At 45.6% G+C, this 20,559-nt stretch overlaps 1 protein-coding gene across 3 annotated transcripts in view; it reads left to right on the top strand.

The window, feature by feature from the left end:
- The window catches only part of TFCP2 (transcription factor CP2), a 39,102-nt gene that overhangs the window by 8,513 nt on the left and 10,030 nt on the right, over positions 1-20,559 (top strand). For all 3 annotated transcript variants that reach the window (XM_075121658.1, XM_075121657.1, XM_075121659.1), the window contains exons 2-8: positions 11,501-11,652; positions 12,659-12,735; positions 13,443-13,548; positions 14,242-14,348; positions 15,118-15,270; positions 19,383-19,493; positions 20,160-20,248. In XM_075121658.1, coding sequence (XP_074977759.1) covers positions 11,501-11,652; positions 12,659-12,735; positions 13,443-13,548; positions 14,242-14,348; positions 15,118-15,270; positions 19,383-19,493; positions 20,160-20,248 — 795 coding nt within the window. The remainder of the gene's footprint in view (positions 1-11,500; positions 11,653-12,658; positions 12,736-13,442; positions 13,549-14,241; positions 14,349-15,117; positions 15,271-19,382; positions 19,494-20,159; positions 20,249-20,559) is intronic.

Below are 20,559 nucleotides of genomic sequence, written 5' to 3'. Positions count from 1 at the left end.
TGTCATCTGCTACCATTGAGAACAGTCTAGAGCCATCCTCTTTGGAACCCCCTTTCAGGTAGTTGAAAGCAGCTATCAAATCCCCCCTCATTCTTCTCTTCTTCAGGCTAAACAATCCCAGCTCCCTCAGCCTCTCCTCATAACTCATGTGTTCCAGACCCCTAATCATTTTTGTTGCCCTTCGCTGGACTCTCTCCAATTTATCCACATCCTTCTTGAAGTGTGGGGCCCAAAACTGGACACAGTACTCCAGATGAGGCCTCACCAATGTCGAATAGAGGGGAACGATCACGTCCCTCGATCTGCTTGCTGTGCCCCTACTTATACATCCCAAAATGCCATTGGCCTTCTTGGCAACAAGGGCACACTGCTGACTCATATCCAGCTTCTCGTCCACTGTCACCCCTAGGTCCTTTTCCGCAGAACTGCTGCCTAGCCATTCGGTCCCTAGTCTGTAGCGGTGCATGGGATTCTTCCGTCCTAAGTGCAGGACCCTGCACTTATCCTTATTGAACCTCATCAGATTTCTTTTGGCCCAATCCTCCAATTTGTCTAGGTCCTTTGTCTATTTGTCCATTTGTCTAGGTCCATTTCCCTTTGAAGAATTCCTGGAACTCTTTGTTGCTTGTTTGACTCTGTCAACTGTACAAGAGGGTCTCAGTTGTGAATCACTAGTTGTCTAGGAGCCGTTAATGGGAAGTATAAATTGGCTAATGGGGAATATAATTGTATGTTAGAGTAGTGGTTCTCAAACTTTTGTACTGGTGACCCCTTTCACATAGGAAGCCTCTGAGTGCAACCCCCCGTTATAAATTAAAACACTTTTTAAAATATGTTTAACACCATTATAAATGCAGGAGGCAAAGCGGGGTTTGGAGTGGAGGCTGACAGCTTGCGACCCCACATGTAATAACCTTGCAACCCCCTGACGGGTCCGGACCACAGTTTGAGAATCTCTGTGTTAGAGCTTCTCGATTTTACCAAAATAAAACTTACAACTTATCATCTTCCTGAACTGAGCAGATGAATGGTGACATGAAAGGTCAGAGCATGAGAAGATGGGACTTGGCAGTGTACTGTGTCTTAAAGAAGGTTGGAGATAACACATGAGGTCACAACCTCTTGCTATCTCTTGGTAAGTCATTAAGAGTTTCCACTGGAGATGCTAGTTGTGAGTCCAAGCATTTTTGAGGACCTGTTGAGCTCTTTAAGCTCTGGCTGTCTTAATGATACCATTCCTATAAATATTTAAACTTTTTATTACACCATACAACATGTAAAGCTGACCCTACTACCCGGGTTGCATAGCACAGGAACTTAATGGCCTTTAAATGATTAGAACTCCCAGCCTAGGGGCTCTTAACATAATCCATGACTGCTGTGACTGAGAGGTGAAGAAAATTGCTTTCTTTGGATGCTGTTTGTGATCTTTCTAGTGAGGATAACTCCATGCAGTTAACCATATCAGTATGATCACTGGACCAGAATGCCTGTCTGTATGTTCAGTTAGTAATCAAAGGCTCAGAAGGAGCTGTGCTTCTATAACCTATACAGCCTTGTTAGTAGCTATTAGAGAGCGCACTTATCTTTGGTAGTGATGTATTGCTTGTTTTACACTTAGCTAACAAGTGGGTAACTAGGAATTCTGTGCTTGATTAGACTAATTCTACCAATATGGCAGTACAGTGGTCCAGAACTGACTCTGTGTAGCACCTGTTGGGATGTGTAATATTTCTAACAGAAATTCAGAGTCCAGGTTAAGTAGGGCCCCAAATAGCTGGGGTCCTAACAGCTTTGTCAGCTGCTAAATCGGATCTGTAGCTATTATAGACTTGCTAAATATTTGGTGCTGTGAAAAGCAGTCTGTGACGTAACAGCGAACTGCTTTACTGTCTCTTAACCTGATGTTAGTTCCAAGTTGTTATATAGAACTCCAGATGTTTTCCACCTGTTCTAATGCAGTGATGACTGGATGTTTCGTTATGTAGTGGTAAGGCTGGTGTTCTCAAGGTAGGATGGTTGCATCCAGGGGAATTCTAGCTCAGGGTATCTTTCTGTAGGAAAAATAGCCATCACCGTTTTCTAATGGGATGCCTGAGCTATAGCAAAGATCGGTTCTTCATCTGTCCGTTCTGCAGAGAAACATCAAGCCAAGTCTTTTAACTGGATTATGTAACATGCCCAATTGTGTAAATTCTCTTGCACATTCCTTGATGCAGTAATGCTGTGTTTCCAGCACGCAGGCGTCTCCCTGGTATGTCTAGCTGGTTGTGTGGGGGCAGATGTCTGCCACAGCAATATATCCAACAGTTGATGATGATGTGGCATAAGTTTCTTATATACACTGGGTGTGAGAGAGCCCCTAAAATCTAAGAATTTACTGTAATGTCTTGTGCGTGTTCCTGGCTCTGTTTTTCCCTGGTGCTGCTCCCCCATCCCCTTGGCTTTCTAGTGATACTAAGTACCTTTCATTGTCTTTCTACTTTGTTTCAATGTGAGGGTTAGTATGTATGTTCTATTGGTGTTTGGTATATTCCTGTTTTCAGTTCTCCCCTGATGCACTTACTAGGAGTGTGAGTCCATGAACAAATAGGCACCTGCCCAAGTTAGTTCCATAGTTGACTGGCATCGTTAAATATTATTTGCTTCCCTAAAATTGTCATCCTTTGGGGTTTAATGAGCTGCAAGCTTCTGCGGTCTCATGCTGTAGGGCTGACTCTTGGCACCAAGAGATGGGCTTGTAGTTGTTGGTCTGTAGCAGAAATATGTAATCTATACATATAGAGCCATACCAAATTCACGGCCATAAAAAACTCATCACGGAAATCTGGTCTCCCCCCGGGAAATCTGGTCTTTTGTCTGCTTTTACCCTGTACTGTGTAGATTTCACGGGAAGACCAGCATTTCTCAAACTGGGGGGCCCTGACCCTGCGGGGGGTGGCCTCAAGGTTATTTTAGGGGAGGTGCGGTATTGCCACCCTTACTTCTACATTGCCTTCAGATCTGGGCAGCCGACGAACGGCGGCTGTTGGTTGGGCTTCCAGCTCTGAAGGCAGCGCCCTGCCAGCAGCGGTGCAGAAGTGTGGGTGACAGTGCCGTACCACGCCATCCTTCCTTCTGCGCTGCTGCCGGCTGCGGCTCTGCCTTCAGAGCTGGGCTCCCGGCCAGCAGCCACCGCTCTCCAGCTGCCCAGCTCTGAAGGCAGCACCGCTGCCAACAACAGTGCAGAAGGAAGGGTAGCAGTACCGCAACCCCTCCCCACAATAACCTTGTGACCCCCCCCCCCCCCGAACTTCTTTTTGGGTCAGGACCTCTACAATTACAACACTGTGAAATTTCAGATTTAAATAGCTAAAATAATGAAATTTACAATTTTTAAAATCCTATGACTGTGAAATTGACCAAAATGGACTGTGGATGTCTAACTATATACTTTGCTACATGGCCCTTGACTCTGTAGTATGTGAACATCTAGTGGAAGGCAGGGATGGTGATGCATGTAGAATGGATGATAGAAATCAGGGCATTTAAAAGAAATAAAGATAAGATGTCAATGCATCTTATAGGTTTCAGAGGAACAGCCGTGTTAGTCTGTATTCGCAAAAAGAAAAGGAGTACTTGTGGCACCTTAGAGACTAACCAATTTATTTGAGCATGAGCTTTCGTGAGCTACAGCTCACTTCATCAGATGCATCAAATAAATGCATGCTCATTAATTGCTCATGCTCAAATAAATTGGTTAGTCTCTAAGGTGCCACAAGTACTCCTTTTCTTAATGCATCTTATAGTGAGGGGTGGCTGCAGCCAGCAACTGCCCAACTTGCCTTCTGCATGGGTTTCTCTCTTTAAAAGCAGCCACTTCCTGTTATGATAATGATGGAATCAGATGGCGACTGGTTACTTTTGCAGCATTTTGGGGGGGAGGGGAGCCCATGAATATTTCATCTCCTGAAATCAAAGGGTTAAAACTTTGCTCAGGGGGCAAAATGGTAAATGTTTGACTAGTCCGGTTCTCCCTCAGCAGACTTAATGTTCAGCAAAAAAAAAACCAACAAAAAACATGTTGACATTTAAGGGTCTGGCTTAACCCTCCTTCTCTACCTTTCTTCCCCATACCCCCTACGTTCCCCTAAAGTAGTTGAAAAGTAAAGTAGTTGAAAGGGGTGTCAAGCAAAACTTAATGTGCTTTTAAACTGTTTTTAAATGAACTCCCAGTGTGGTGGAAAATTTCTCAGCCTCTCCAAAGCAAGGTCTGCAGTGGTGTTAAAATCTCCGCTCTAGAGCAGGGCAGCCCCCACTGACATCGATCTGTGTGTGTTGGGCATGGTGGAAATGTATGCCACAATATTCCTTCACTCCTCCTCCAGGCTCCGTTTTTGTCAACAGGGCACAGGGTGAAACTCTAGCTCACGAAAGCTTCTGCCCTAAATGCATCCGATGAAGTGAGCTGTAGCTCACGAAAGCTTATGCTCAAATAAATTTGTTAGTTTCTAAGGTGCCACAAGTCCTCCTTTTCTTTTTGCAAATACAGACTAACACGGTTGCTACTCTGAAACCAAATAAATTTGTTAGTCTCTAAGGTGCCACACGGACACTTTTTTTTTTTTTTTGCTGGTACAGACTAACAGGCTACCACTGAAACCTGTCAAAAAGTCTCCTATCTTACAACCTGCCACATGACCAAACCTGAGATAGGATGGTTCAAAACAATCAGAGCTTATCTCCTGAAAGCAACACATCGTCCCCAAAATCTCCTGTTCCACTAATAAGTAACACTGACTGTTAAATTGGATTAGTGACATTTTTTTTAAAAAAGAAGTAACTCAACTCTCAGGCCCAGATCCTCAGAGGGATTTAGGTGCCTAACTCCAATTGAAATCAGTAGGAGTTAGGTGCCTGAAATACCTTTTGAGTATCTGGGCTTCAGACTCTTTGAAAAGTACAATGTTACATATGATTGGAAGGAACCTCCTGGCTCACTGAGTTGAGTCCCCTGCTTATCGCAGGCAACCCCATCATACAATCCCAATAATAAATTTACCAAGCCCTGTGTTAAAACAAGCTAGCTTGTTGGCCTCCACACCTGTGTTCTGTTAAGTACAGTGACTTCCCTCTAAGAAGAAAAGGAGTACTTGTGGCACCTTAGAGACTAACCAATTTATTTGAGCTAAGGCTGTAGATATTTCTAAGAGCTGACGCGCTCATTGCGGTATGAGAAACAAATAAAGTAGAGCTCTGTGTAAGATCGAAAGCTTGTCTCTCTCACCCACAGACGTTGGTAACTGTAGACTGGACAAAAGTTACAGTAGCATCAGATGATAGATTCACATAGTGCACTGGAGATGAGATACAGGACACTGAGCTGGACTGATGCAAATGGCTGGGCTTTGCCTTGGGTTTATTTTGATTTCACTAGCTTTGTATCCTACAGCTGCAATCTCTTAATGTGGGATTTGTCTGTGCCCAACGTAATCATCCTCCAGCCAAGATAGGAAGTCTGTGCTAAGAGGTGGCGTGTGTGTTTCATGTTTGTGGTCAACAGCATGCTAGGCAAACTGGAAAGAAGCATTAAATAATAAAAACTGTTGCATCCCCCAAGGCATAAGGAAAGTGTGTGAGCCATTGCACGGTCTCAATATTTGCATGGAAGCAAAGTTTTGGAAACTCTCAAATACAACTTAATTCAAAGGAAGAGGTGCATCTGACAGTGGGGCTTCTACAGATGAGCTGCCGTGTGGCCCAGTGGGCATTGGCGTAGGTCTGAGACAACCTTAGTTTTCATCTTGGCTCTGACATTGACTGTGCGACCCTGAGCAAGTCACTTCTCTTCTTTCTGCCTCAGTTTCCCCCAATCCACCCCAACCTTTATCTTGTCTGTTTAGATTGTAAATTCTCTGGGGCAGGGACTGTCTTACTATGTGTTTATACAATGCCTAGTACAGTGAGGGGCCTTGACCTCGGTTGGATAGCTAGGCATTTCTGGAATTCAAATAATGGACAAAGGAGAGAAGCAAATAAGGGCAATCCATCCAAGATTTTTACGCTGGAAAAACTCTCATCCCCAAGTTTGTGTGAATGTGACATATATTTTAATACCCAAAATACTTTGCTTAACCAGGAAATGGACTCTCTGTGTGTGCGTGTGTATGTGGTGTGTGTTCGCTCTGAACTGTCTAGACTATTTTTCCCCCCCTATGTTTGTAATGGTATCGGTGACCTTAGTCTGAATAGGGCCTCGCATTCCATTCAGTCTTACCCTTAGGGGCAAAGTAGTTTCTGGTTACTTTGCTAATCTAGCAAGTTAAAATTCCCTTGTCTCCTCCAGTGCTAGGTGTGACGGGTTTGTCTGTTTATGCAACACTGCCGCCCCGTCTTGTGAGCAGAGCTCTGCTTCTTTCATTGTTTGGTAAGACTTGACTTCCTCTGACCCATAGAACATTCTTTCTTGAGCCCTGCCTATGCAAGGACATTTTCTGGAAGAGCTATTGTGGAATGCGTGACTTTTTTTTTTTTTGCCAGAATGAAGTATTCCCCACTTGGTTCTGTTCCAGAACAGTTTATTCTGCACTAGCTATGCTGGTTGAGGACTCCGTATAGACAAGGCTTTGAGCAGCTGCTGCCTCAATTGCAGTATCTCCTCTGTAAGGTGCTATTCCTGGAGATACCAGTGTATCGCATGGTGGGCAGCTGGTGATTGGCGGAGGGCTTGAGTGGCAGAACTGAACTGAAGGGGGGAAACGTCTTTTCATTTAAAAAAAAAAAGTCCCACCGTTATAGCTGCACTTCAGCGCCCTCCACCTCGAATGCACCATGGTGTGTGTGTGTGTCAGTAACAGTCACGTATTGGCAAAGAATGGTCAGGCTTCTCCAGCAGAGCGCTGTATCAGATTCTGAAACCAGGTCTCCAGAGTGCCCCTCCTGTCAGTGCTATGGACCGCTGATGAAGTCTGAGAGACTTTTAGCGACATCAGCTGGGATTTTCTAGAAGTGCTGAAAGCCTGGTTTACACCCCAGGTTTTTGTAGTGGTAGAACCCTTTCCATTAAGGGCGTATTCCCCCCCACACCACACACCAACTGATGATAATTCTACCAGTACAACCCCTAGTGTGAATGCAGTTTTACCAATATAGCTTATTCCCATGTGGGAAAGGGAGTAAGCTATACCAGTTTACCAGCACTTTGATAGCAGTATAACTGCATCCCTGCTAGGGGCACATATGCTGCTGCAGTTCACTCTCCTTACAGTGTGTATGATAACACCCTTTCATGTTGTGTGTGTATATAAATCTCCTCACTGTATTTTCTACTGAATGCACCCGATGAAGTGAGCTATAGCTCACGAAAGCTCATGCTCAAATAAATTGGTTAGTCTCTAAGGTGCCACAAGTCCTCCTTTTCTTTTTGCGAATACAGACTAACACGGCTGCTACTCTGAAACCTGTAGTTAAAGTGATACACCTTTTGTGTGCTGACAAGGCCTTAGGGCAGCGATTTTCAAACTTTTTTTCTGGAGACCCAGTTGAAGAAAATTGTTGATGCCCATGACCCAACAGAGCTGGGGTGAGGGCTGCGGAGGAGGGCCAGGAATGAGGGGTTCAGGGTGTGGGCTGGGGCTCTGGGCTGGTGCAGGAGGGGGTCAGGGCTGTGGGTGCAGGCTCTGGGGTGGGGCTGGGGATGAGGGATTTGGGGTGCAGGGAGGGCTCCGGCTTTAGGGGGTGCTCAGGGCTGGGGCAGGGGATTGGGGCACGGGCTTATCTCGGGCAGCTCCCAGTCAGTGACACAGCAGGGGTGTTGAGGCAGATTTCCTGCCTGTCATGGCACCATGGACCACACTGCATCCTGGAAGCAGCTAGCAGCAGGTCCAGCTCCTAGCTGCTCTCGCCTGCAGGCACCGCGACCCCTCCCCCCTCATCTCCTGTTGGCCAGGAACCAGAGTGCGGAGCCGGTGCTCGAGGTGGGGGCAACACGCAGAGCCCCATGTGTTCCCCCCCCCCCCCCCCCCCCCACACACACACACATCAGGAGCTGCTGCTGCCCACTTCCAGGGCGCAGTGTGGTGTCAGAACAGGTAGGGACTAGCCTGCCTTAGCCAGGCAGTGCTACTGGCAGGACTTTCAATGATCCGGTCGGCGGTGCTGACCAGAGCCGCCATGACCCAGTGCCTTCCATTCCACGACCCAGTACTGGGTGGTGACTCGCAGTTTGAAAACCACTGCCATAGGGAGTTGGCCTGTTTAAATTCATTGGGACTTGGGATACTTACCTTGGTATCCCTTCTGGGGTCCTACTTGAAATTATTATTGTTTTTTTGGGGGGGGGGGGGGGGAATCCCTGGCTTATTGTAAATCTGACAGGTCAGTGATGTACCCGGATGATATGTTGTGGTACTGTTGGAAAAGGTCACTAGCGCGTGTTGCTTTAGACCCTTCAATGACCCAGCCCCTCGCAGTGGCATCTGAGGCAAACCAGATTTGTAAACGGCCAGTGACACATGAGGTGTAGAAATTGATGGTCTAATAATGATTTACTGGTAATTTCTACTAATTGGAGTTTAAATCTTCTCTATTGGAGTTAAGGGTGCTGAGAAATGTCACTAGCTAATGCAAAGTGCTGTAGTTTTTGTTTTTTGCTTCCTTTTTAAGGTCAAAAGGAACCATTGTGTTGGTTTAGTCTGACTACCTGTGTAACAAAGGCCATAGGATTTCTCTGTAAATTAATTCCTGCTTCAGGTTCAATATGCTTTGGTTCAAGCACAGCTATCTCTTTGAAAAAACATCAGTTCTTGGTTTTTGAAATTTCTTGTGATGGAGAATCCACCACAACCCTTGGTAATTTGTTCCAAAGATTGATTATCGTTACTGTGAAAAATCTGCCCGTTATTTCTAATATGAAGGAATGTCTGGTTGGGTTGCCATCCTCAATTCCATAAAAGCTGCTCCATCTCCATGGCAGCTCGGTGGGAGGATCTTCTCTTCTAGTGACTCCTGGACATGCTTGCTTGCCTGGATGTAGGAGTTCAAATGCCTAGAGCCCTGCAAATCTGCAGAGATCTTCTTTATATCCGTGGACCATGTTTGTGGATCGGATGCGGGTACAAATTTTGTCTCCGCGCAGGACTCTACAAATGCCCAAAGCTCCCACAAGCATGATGGTACCATTCACTCACATGGCTGGCTAGTTGGCGAAGATGGGTTGGTGATTTGTTGTGCAGCATTTATATTGTTGAGTGCTCCCAGTAGATCCAGACTGGGGCTTTGTGCTAGGTGCTCCACAAACTCAGGCGTGGTCCCTGCTCCAAGGAGCACGTTCTAGGGGTTGTATTCATGTTACCATAGCTCTTGTTGGCTGTTCGTTGTTTGAACATAGCAGTGATGGCTCTGAATTTGAAAGGGATTGACTTGACTCAGCTCTCCCAGTGAGGGGGCAGAGAGGGATGAGAAGGGGTTCAAAGACGGTAGGCCCTGAGGGAAAGGCAAGGTGAATCATCCTTCCCACCCCCAAGGTAACCTAGCAAACTGTCTAGCTTTTGGAAAAAATGCTGCCTGCAGCAGATGTCCGTGTTGGGGAGTGGTTTGTGACCAAGCGCGACTCCTTTACGACCTGTCTGCACATTCTTCCTTGAAAAATGTGATGGCGCGTGACAAGTGAGTTCAGTCCTCAGCCTGTCCGATGGAGACAGCTGTCTGTATGCACAGACTGAACACAGAAGCAAGAATTTATCTAACTTTTTGAGCTAATGGAAGGAGCAAAGTTGATACTGGAGCTATGACATACCTCACTTCCGTGAAGGTTAATGGTTTGCTATAGGACGTGCCTTTTGCATGCACGCTATACGTTTTAAAATAAAAAATCAGAATAGATAAAAATCGGTTATTTTTTTTTAAAAAATTAAATTTAAATACTTTTCTTTTTAAAAGAAAACCTGTTTAAAATTGAAATTGCCAATCTGTATTCAAGCTTTAAATTTACTGTAAACTATTAATTATTCGAATGATATTCAAGCAGTATGTGTTTGGTGCTGAAGTTTCACTGAACTGGTGGTAGTTTGAGTGCTAAACTAGCTGTAGGCAGCAGTGGCCTCTTCTGCAGGTGCAGAGAGAGTATTTTCTCCCCTTCGGATTATTCAGCTAGTTCAGTTCAATGACTAGTTTGTTCTTGGTTGAGAAACCAACTGGGAGTTGAAAAAGCAGGGAAGCTTGTTTTCCTCTTCCAATCTATGACTAGAAACAAGGTGTGAAAGGATGAGATCTACTAGTTTTAAGATCTAAAAAGACATGGTGATAGGAAACAATTCAGTTCACTAACTACAGATACTTATTCTGTTTAATAAATCAGTTTGTTTTAAGTGCAAAACATATTTGGATAAAACTTTTTCTTGCCTATCTAACACATTTAAAGTAGTCTTATTTAATTAATAAAAACAAGTTTAGAATTTAAATAAAAATGCTCCCAAAAATATAATTTCCATCTAAATGAAGTTAGACACTAATCAGTTGGTAAACTGTGAATGGTGCATTTCTTATTTTCTAATGCTATAAAAATGTAAAAACTTCAAAATTTAAATTAAAGGTATGTTAAGCTACACAGGTGCTTAATAAATGTGTATAGTTTGTGGTGTTCTCCTAGTTAGCAAAAACTACCAAATATAGTTTGAAGGCTTTATTTAGTTGCAAATCAATACAGTGTAGTGGTTACCAACCAATGAGAATCAGTTTGTCTTTAGGAAAGTTATTAAAAAGTACAACTGCAAAACAAGATTAAAATGGGTTGAAATCGAGGTTTCCTGGTTGCTGATTTTTGAATCTGTGATTGGAATCGGATTTAAATCAGCCCAACCTGAGATACACGTATATGTCTGTACATAGTTCTTATTTTAAACAGGGATCAGCACAAAGTGACCTTTCCAGGAGCAGCATGCTGAGGCATTACCAGTGATTGCTCCCTCGAAGCTCATGAAAGCTCAGTGTTAACAAATTAGTTTGGTGGTATGAGCTCTTGCACCACGGCTTATAAAACAAACCAGTCACTGGAAGCTGGTGCAATTGGAGACCCAGTTTGGGTTGTGGATAGCTGCACGGGTGGATGTTGCAACCTATGGCTCCTGAGGGTCAAGTATGACATTGCAGTATGACATTAATGTCTCTGTTCACTTACCCAACCTCCCATCTTGGAGAATGTGCGCTGCAATGTTGGTTGTGTGCCATGGGGTATAAAGGTAGTAAAATAGGTCTGCTGTTAAAGGGGATATCTCTGCATTTAAGCCACACGCTGATGATGATTGAAGCAGGGAATTGATCGTATTTAGAAGGGCAGGGAGGATAATAATAATAAAAAAACTTGCAAGAATCAGTCTTTGGGTGCTGTTCAGAATCGTTTGCTTCATGCCCTTTTTGTACAGGCTGAAGATGGGTGTTAGATGGAGGGAGGCATGAGGTGTGAAATTGACATCTCTGTGCAGTTGGAGCCAAAACCAACCTGACTGACAAATCTCTGTTGCAGTGATGTTCTAGCCCTGCCCATATTCAAACAGGAAGAATCAAGTTTGCCTCCCGACAACGAAAACAAGATCCTGCCTTTTCAATACGTTCTGTGTGCAGCCACATCCCCTGCAGTGAAACTCCATGACGAAACACTCACCTATCTCAATCAAGGTGAGGCTATTCTGTGGGGGCAGGTGGAAATCGGCTCATTGGCTCACATATATTTATTTATTAAGGGTCTGACTTTCATAACATACTCTTAAAAACTTTCACTCTTCACATGTGAACCATCTTTGTACTAAAACCCAAGCTGCTTCGAGGCTTCCGGCCTTTTCACCTCATTTCTCTCTACCCCAGCAGGTGTGGGATTAGCTGGTTTCCCCAAGGTTCCACCAGAACCAAAAGTCCTAAGGAAAACTGAGCCATCTAACCCTCCCCAGCCTGATTGGCAGAGAATCTACTGCTAACCTTTGTGGTTCTTAGACCAAGGCTAGCATAGGACTGGTTAGTGTCTATAGCAACAAATACACTACATCTTACAGGCATTATAGACAATCTTCATAACCTAAAGTAGACTGTGCTACAGATGCATCTCCTGATCCTACTTGATGCATCAGAAGCATGCCCCTTTCTCCTTACTAGGACTTTGCTCACCTGGCTGCCAGCACATGTTCTTGTGACTGGCTATAAGAGGAAGTAAGTTAGAGCAAGCATATTATTGGGGATAGGAAATTCTTCAACATGTGTATTCTCTTGGAGGAGTGGGTGAGGTTTTGTGGCCTGTAATGCGCAGGAGGTCAGACTAGATGATCATGATGGTCCCTTCTGACCTTACAGTCCAAGTCTATAAATTCCAATCACCTCCATAGGTGGGATTTTGGAAAGATCAGGATAGCTGCTGGTAACCCAATTAAGTCAACGTAATGGGTTTCTTCTCATATTCTTAGTTTGCAAGTAGATGAGCTTTGTTAGTGTGGGCAATTCCTAGAAAGCTACATCTTTGGTTCACAAGGAAGGACAGGAGCTAACATCCCGACAGGGCCCTCTCCCTTGGACAGTGTTCATCTAGTCCCTGATCAACATGTCACTTCTTTGGCATTTAATTTGCCATCTAATACAAGAGTGACAGAAGAGCAGAACGCATGTGCGGCTAACAGTTGTTAGGCCTCTTCCCTAGGTCAATCGTATGAGATCCGGATGCTAGATAACAGGAAAATCGGGGAGCTGCCTGAAATAAATGGGAAACTGGTAAAGGTAAGTGAACGAGAATGAGAGTGTCCTTTTTATACAGACATCCTCACACAGGGCACCCTGCCAATGCAGCAAAACACCAGGCAGTCTGCATGGAAAGGTCCTCTGGGCATAGGGATTGATAGGTGCTTTCAGGCACTCAATGCCACCAACCTGCACAAGGTGCTCCCCAGCAGGTGTGGGCTTAACTGGTCTCCCCAAGGCTCCACCAGAACCAAAGGCCCTACGGAAAATTGAGCCAGCTAGACTCCTCCACCTCCTTGGCAGAGAATCTGCTGTTAACGCTTGAGGATCTCAGGTCCAGACTAAGGTACGACAGTTCAGTGCCAAGAAAAGAGAATGTGGTGGTTACACACATCTCCTGTGGGGTATAGAGGTGAGGGAGAACTTTGTATTGTGCAAAAGGACCCCCTTTCCCCCACAGCTAATGCTTCACCTCATTCCATCTTTGGATGGATCTTTGAACCATTCCCCACAAGCACCCTGATAGGGAAGAGCTGGGATGAGAGGAAATGCTGACTTGGTGGCTTGTCACTCACCTCACAGGGCCTAGTTTAACTCCTTCTTTTGCCCCTTCAGCTTCTGTGTATGGCTCTAGATCTCCCGTATTCTCCCTCCCTGCTCTTTCACTGAGCTGGGGAACCCTACCGCCTGAGCTGCTTAGTGACGGTTGCGGGACGGGACACACAGTGATTCTCTGTTCCCTCTAGAGTATATTTCGAGTGGTGTTTCATGACCGGCGGCTGCAATACACGGAGCATCAGCAGCTTGAGGGCTGGAGGTGGAACAGGCCTGGGGACAGGATATTGGATATAGGTGAGTGTCTGCAGCAGCCCGGATAGGGCATGAAGAACAGATTTGCACGTAGTTTGTCTTAACTGATGCAATTCCCACTGATCCAAACCTCTTCTGTGCTCTAAGTAACCCAAGAATTATTTTTATAGGCAAGAAGAGGGAATAATAATGCTTTGCTGCTCCTAAAATAGAGGGTAAATTATTACATTTAGTACTGACTCATGACTTTAGCTGGCAGTTCTGTTTTGAATATGACCTCCCTCGCCCTTAGCCCTTCAGAAAAAAAGTGACTAACTCATCATTGTAGGTATTAAAGGGTTTAAAAACATTCAGTATCCCTTGTTCCATGTCCCCTGCACAACAGGAGCCTTCACACCACTGTAATACACGTCTTCACCAAGCTGTGGCCGCCATAGTGCTCTGTCTCCCTTGCCACCGCTACGTGGCAGGCTAGGATTGAGGTGCATTATCGAGGCTGGGAGTGGGGAAGCTTGCACAGCATCTGCCTGAACTATGTGGAGCTCTAGCCAAACTCCTCGATCCCTTGATTTCTTGCACACTGAACTTCCTCAAGAAATTCACTCTGCTCTGGTTCCTGCAGGGCAAGTGAAATGGAGACGTTGCCTCTGTCACTGTCCTAGAGCTAATACATCCAGAGGGTCAGGGACTCTTTGTCTTGTGCTTGCCCTCCAAGTGTGTGTTGTGCTTCCACAGATATCCCGATGTCTGTGGGTATAATTGACCCCAGGGCAAATCCAACACAACTAAATACAGTGGAGTTTCTCTGGGATCCTTCAAAGAGGACTTCAGTGTTCATCCAGGTAAGACAGGAGTTGCGGGGAACACCCAGCCCCTGCTGCTCCTTTGCAGCAACCCAGGGAAGGGGAGAAGTTGTCCTAGGAAAAGGGGCTTTCCTGGGTCAATACTCAGAAACAGCAGCCAGCTGGGTTTTACAGGAGCTGGGGGAGGATCTGCACAAGAGCTCCCCCTAGAGCAATGCATGAGGGTGGCATTGTCTTGTTACAATATGAAATAGGAAGTGCCTCTAACTAGCTATAAAACAGTGAAATAACCTGTGCATTTGGGCCAAATTGTCAAGGGTATTTAGGCACCAAGTGGGATTTTTGAAAGCACGTAAGCTAGTTGCTAATTTCCTATTGAAATCAGTAGGACTTGAGTGCTTAACTTGCTTAGCCACTTTGAAAATCCCAGTGGGTGCCTAAATATATTTGAAAATCTGGTCCTTTGGGCCTAGAAGGAATAAACTGGAAAAAGTGTGGGTGGGGTTTGCAGTCTGCTTTCAGTTTTAGTGATCTTGGAGCATCATTTGTAACAATAGTAGGTTGGAAATCTTGTAGGCAGAAAGTGAATTAAACACACACCCCACACACACACTTTAACGCCTTAATGCTCGTGCTATCCGAAGCATTTCCATCTCAGCCCTGCACTGCACGCGTCTCACTGGGATGTGTCCAGCTGAGTGTGAGACTTTCGGGGGAACATTTGGCTTTGAATGTTTACCAGGCATGTTCTCGTTACGCAGTGTTGGCTCTCTACTAATGATGCCCCCTCCTGGGTGACTCTCCTCAGGTGCACTGTATCAGCACGGAGTTCACCATGAGGAAACATGGCGGCGAAAAGGGAGTGCCCTTCCGAGTCCAGATCGACACCTTTAAAGAGAATGAGAATGGGGAGTACACTGAGCACTTGCATTCTGCCAGCTGCCAGATTAAAGTCTTCAAGGTACCATGTGCGCTGTGGGCACATCCTGCTAAAGAGCTAGAACCAGACACACACGTCCCACAGGTGAAACAATCAGGGAGCAGACCCCAGCTGACTCGGCTGCCTCAATGAACTGCAGGGACAGGGCCTTGCCTTTGTATGCCACAGAAGTATCTCCTTGCCTGTCGTGACTGGCTCCCTATAAATACCGGTATATAGGCTGCAAAACGCGTAGGCTGGGAGTAACTTAATGTCACCCAAGTGGACTTTGCCTGTGCCCTCCTAGGCCAAGATATGGAGCCCTCGGGTAGCTTTCTCTGTTTTAGCTTCTAGTTATTGTGGGATAGGTGCTAAAAATTTTGTTATAAATCTAGTCCCTCTCTAGCCCCTGGGTTAGTGCAGGCATGAGTGAAGTGTGTGAATGTAATACGAGGTAAGGATCGGATCAGAGGTTTAATGTCAACATAAGCCTGGGGTGTGACTATCTGATCTGTTCTTAACTTTTGTGGGGGGTAGGTAAAAGATCAAAGCCTAGGGATAGCCCTAGAGGAAAGGCTGCTTGCCAGCAGAACTGCTTGGGTCTGGAATAGATGACCGATGGCACCCCCAGGATGTTTGTGACAAGTGATACCGTCTTAGACAATTTTTGCTCCCGCATAATAATGCAAAACCCTGGGCAACTTCCCTGGCTCCTTTCCAGCTCCAAAGGGGAGCCCAGCACAGAGAGCTGTCAGAATGGCTTGGTCTAGTGGCCTGGGTGCTGCACTAAGAGAGGAGAACAGAGGTTCTGGGCCCAACCCTGCCACTGACTTGCTGTGTGCCTTTGGGCGAGTCACTTCACCTTTCTGTGCTTGTTTCTCCCCCTACCTCTGATCTGTCTTGCCTGTTTAGATTGTGAGCGCTTTAGGGCAGGGACTGTTTCCTAGGCTACGTGTACACTACAGCCTGTGTCAGCAAAACGTATGTCACTCGGGGTGTGAATATTCCAACCTCCTGAGCAACCTAGGTTACAGCAACCTAAGCGTTTGCGTGCACAACTCTGTGTCAGCAGGGGAAGCTCATAAGCTTATCGCTTTTGCCATGCACGAAGGTGGGTTTTTTAAGTGCCGACAGGAGAGCTCTCTCCCATCAGCACAGAGCGTCTTTACCACACCATACACTGTACGTATAGACGTGGCCTATGCTTTGGTACAGTGCCCAGCACAGTGGGACCCTGATCTCAGTTGGGTCTTCTGGGTGCTACTTTAGTACAAATATATAAGGTAAATGTAACCTCTAGCATCCTGAGCTGTGATATGATGGCCTATTGGCCAGCTCGCTGTCAAGAGCAGGATTGCCACTCTCTGGTATTTTTTGCATCTGTTGCCATGTTTCCTGGTGTTAGAAACAGAAGCTGTGCAGAAGTTCAAATTCCCTTTGAAAACAGAGGAAGAACCACTCAGCTATTCAGAAGCAAAGTCCTGCTTGCCAGGCTTCAAGCTGGTACATGTAAGGACAGAGGCATAAACCCTTTCAGAAGGGTTGGCTGGTAGGTAGATCTGGGGGCATCTCCATCTAGTGTCAGAATGATTCATGATCTTCGTGCACTTGTTGCACCCACTCTTACTGACTGTGTGAAAAGCTGTTACCTTGCAACAGGACTTCTAGCTGTTTATCCTACAGGCAATCTTTATATGCTCTGTTTGGGTTCCTGGTGGAAGTAGCTGCTCCCATTTTGAAGTGTAAATAACCCTTCCCTCTCAAGAGCTGATGGGTGACAGAGATCACAGGAAACTCTTTTGAACTCCGAGTGGCTGAGAGCTTGGCAGGGATTCCTGACTACATGGAACCAGGTTAATCTGAAACCTGTCACTAGATACAGCCACTGCAGCTGTAGCACAAGCCCTGTTTGGGCTGCAGATAACATCAGTGCCTGGGGTAAATCTGTGTGCGATCCTTTCACTGCAGGAGATTCTCAGGACATTCTTACCCGCAGGCGTAATATCGACTGTGGGAGTAGAAGTCCAGTGTGGCTGTGTTTTTGAAAGTGGCTTGTGAGGGCTTTTATCAGGTCTTTCCCCGTGTGGAGTTTGGGTCGTCTTCCCAAACCTTTGCAGAGACACTTGACACAGACCCAAACTGAAATATGGGGCAGAGCAGGGACGCAGGTTCTGTTTTGAACCAGCTGATGTCCTCTTTAAAGGGCCTTGTTGCTCTAGTCACTGTTTCTAAGCCAGGGAGGGGAATCTGCTCTGCAGGCTTAACACTTGGGCAGGAAAGAAACTCCAGCTTCGCATTTCAGATCCTTGGTTTTGAGGAGTCTGGGGGAAAGCATGGCGCTCCATATGTCTGCGTTAAGGAATCTGGTACCATTGTAACTACGTCATTGCAAACCGTCCGGCCAGGTCTACACTACAGACTTATGTCAGTTTAACTACGTTGCTCAGGGGTAGCAACATATTTATACCAACATAACCCCCTATCTAGAGAGCCTCTCATGGAGGTGGATTAACTCTGCCAACGGGAGAAGCTCTCCCGCTGGCATAGGAGCGTCTTCACTTAAGTGCTTTTAAGTGTAGACCTGCCCTTTGTGTAGACATGTACCAGGGTTTACACCTGTGCAGCTTACTCTTGTATAGGCCTCGCTTTGCACTGTTGCAGCACGTCTACATTCGGGGTTTGCATCAATGCAACTATATTGGTGTAGTTGGGCCAGAACAAATTTCATTAATGCAGAAATGGCCTGAGGGCCATAGTCCTGGGAAGCACATTAAAGAACCTCCGAATGCAAAGGCAGTTTCTTCAGAATCCTGAACGGGAATTCCAGCCTTCATTTACAGACAGCTTGAGTTATGTTGTCTAACAACTTACACTGAGCTGTGAAAGGGTGTGTGCGCCGCTAACCAGATTACATAGATGAAAATCTAGCAAGGACTTTCACAAAGTGCAGGAGGTGCGATAAAACAAGTTATTTGAAGGCTTAAAAGCAAGCATGGAAAAAGAGATGAACTGAAATAGTCTGTGAAATGTTGCAGGGAAGAGCTTTGTAGCCAAAAGAACTTGGTGACCCTTTCAGTTCACTGCTGATACTGAGCTTATACCAGCACCCGTATGAAATACCGAAGTGTTGGAAAAAATACTCTGGGTGTTAGCATGCAGAACCCAATTCACTGCATGCATCTGATGAAGTGAGCTGTAGCTCACGAAAGCTTATGCTCAAATAAATCTGTTAGTCTCTAAGGTGCCACAAGTCCTCCTTTTCTTTTTGCAGATACAGACTAACACGGCTGCTACTCTGAAACAATTCTCCATCATCTCCCTTCCTTGATCATTGTCAGCTAGTCTATGCCAAGGAGCCAACACAGAATTATTCCCTACAGTAACTGCAAATCTAGCTTTAAATCTCTCCAGAGGTGAGGTAGAAGGGGAATGGGGAATCTTACTAGTCTCCTAAAGGAATAGTCTCCCTGAAGCCCTAAGTCGTAATCCCTAACTCTTTAGTGCTTTTCATCAGGTCTTAGAGCACTTTACAAAGCAGGTCAGTTCCATTATTCCATTTTACAGATGGGGAAACTGAGGTATAGGATGGTGAAGTGACTTGCCCAATGTCGCCCAGCAGGCCAGTGGCAGAGCTTGGAATAGAATCTAGGTGGTCTGATTCACCATCCAGGGTTCTTTCCCTTATGCTGCAGCAGACTTAACCCAGAACAAATCTGCCACCACGCCCCCCCATGTCTTTGCCCTGTTAGAGCTCATTGGCGTGGCATAGCATCCTGGTCTGTGCCTAATTACTTTCTGAAAGATTTTTCACTTTCTAGTTAAGATCTTTTGAAATCTTTTCCTGGGGGAGGGCAGATCGGGTTAGTAGGGATAACAACTAGTAATACGAAGATCTGTCACAGAGAGAGCATTATTCTCTAATTCTCTGCCCATACCAGCCGGGCTACCTTCCCCTAAGGCAGCAGTTTGGAATCTGTCCCCCAGCTCAGTAACTTGAAAGGTTCCCAAGCTCTCTGTCAGCTTTTCTATTCTGTTCCAGTTTCCATCTGTCTCTTTGTGCAGCCAGTGTGAATCTAACTCTCCTTCCTGCATTTGGCTAACTCCCTTCCAAGATGCCAGGCATTTGTGATCTAATAAAAATGTTGGACTTCCAGCCCAAAGGAGCAGATCGAAAACAGAAGACGGACCGAGAGAAAATGGAGAAACGAACTCCTCATGAGAAGGAGAAATACCAGCCTTCCTATGAGACCACAATACTCACAGAGGTAAAGCATCCTGGAGGTGCATTTGGCTGCTGAAATCTGTGTCTTAGCAAATCAGCTTGGCTGGGGGTGACCATATCATTCCATCTCTTGAAGGGTCATTAAATTGTTCGGCTCTTGAGCCCAGATGGTGGGTGTGATAAATAGCTAACCCTATCAATAAGAGGCAGCTCTCTCATTCTTTGGACCCCCATGCTAAACTGATTCTATATCCCTTGGGAAGTGCTTCAGTAGAACAGTTTGAGTATTTGATCTGGTTAGAGTAAATTCTGGGGTATTCCTCAATTTCTAAATTCAGTAACAGGCTGCTTGATGTGTGTGCACGCTCTGCAGCTGGCACAGTGGGAGAATATTAAGCAAACGTATAAAATGCCCAGGAGATCTGACTCCAATCCAAGAGCTCACTGTTTTGAATATTGTAATTTGAAGACTGTCCAGTGTTTCACAGGGTCTGTACTACCCCTATAAATTGTAATGCAGCAGTAAACTAGCTCTTCAGAGCTGCTTTTGCAGACAACTGCTATAGTCTGCATTAAACAGAGCAGATAACAATTTTGCCCTAGTTCATAGAAGCCAGCTTAAAGCTAAATCTAGAGGAAACAGTTTGTAAAAGTTAAAAACAATACTGTGACTTTCCTGGGGATCTCACAGTTGGCTTTTCATTTCTAGTGTTCTCCGTGGCCAGAGATCACTTACGTCAACAATGCACCATCTCCTGGCTTTAACAGCTCCCACAGCAGCTTTTCCATTGGTGAGGGGTAAGTGTGGGCAGTGAGAACTGCTTGGCTGGCTGTCATCCTCTTCTGACTTCCCTGAGGGATGGAAACATTTGAATTGTCTGTTGACCTTATCCTAAATGATTTCCTAGCATTTGAGAACCAGCAGCTAGAGCATCCTATTTAAAAAGCGCCAATGGCAGCAAAAATGGCAGCTCCTGGAGATCTAGACTGTTGCTCATTTTGATCACTAACAAGTACAGCCATCTTTGCCCCTGAAATGAGAACTGAATGTGCATTTGTGTAGCTGTTCTGTCTGCGTTCCGCCATCAGCCTTCCCCTGGCATATCCAT

Source organism: Caretta caretta, chromosome 20 (assembly GCF_965140235.1).
Source record: "Caretta caretta isolate rCarCar2 chromosome 20, rCarCar1.hap1, whole genome shotgun sequence".
NCBI lineage: Eukaryota > Metazoa > Chordata > Testudines > Cheloniidae > Caretta > Caretta caretta.
This window is presented reverse-complemented; position numbering and strand designations above follow the sequence as displayed.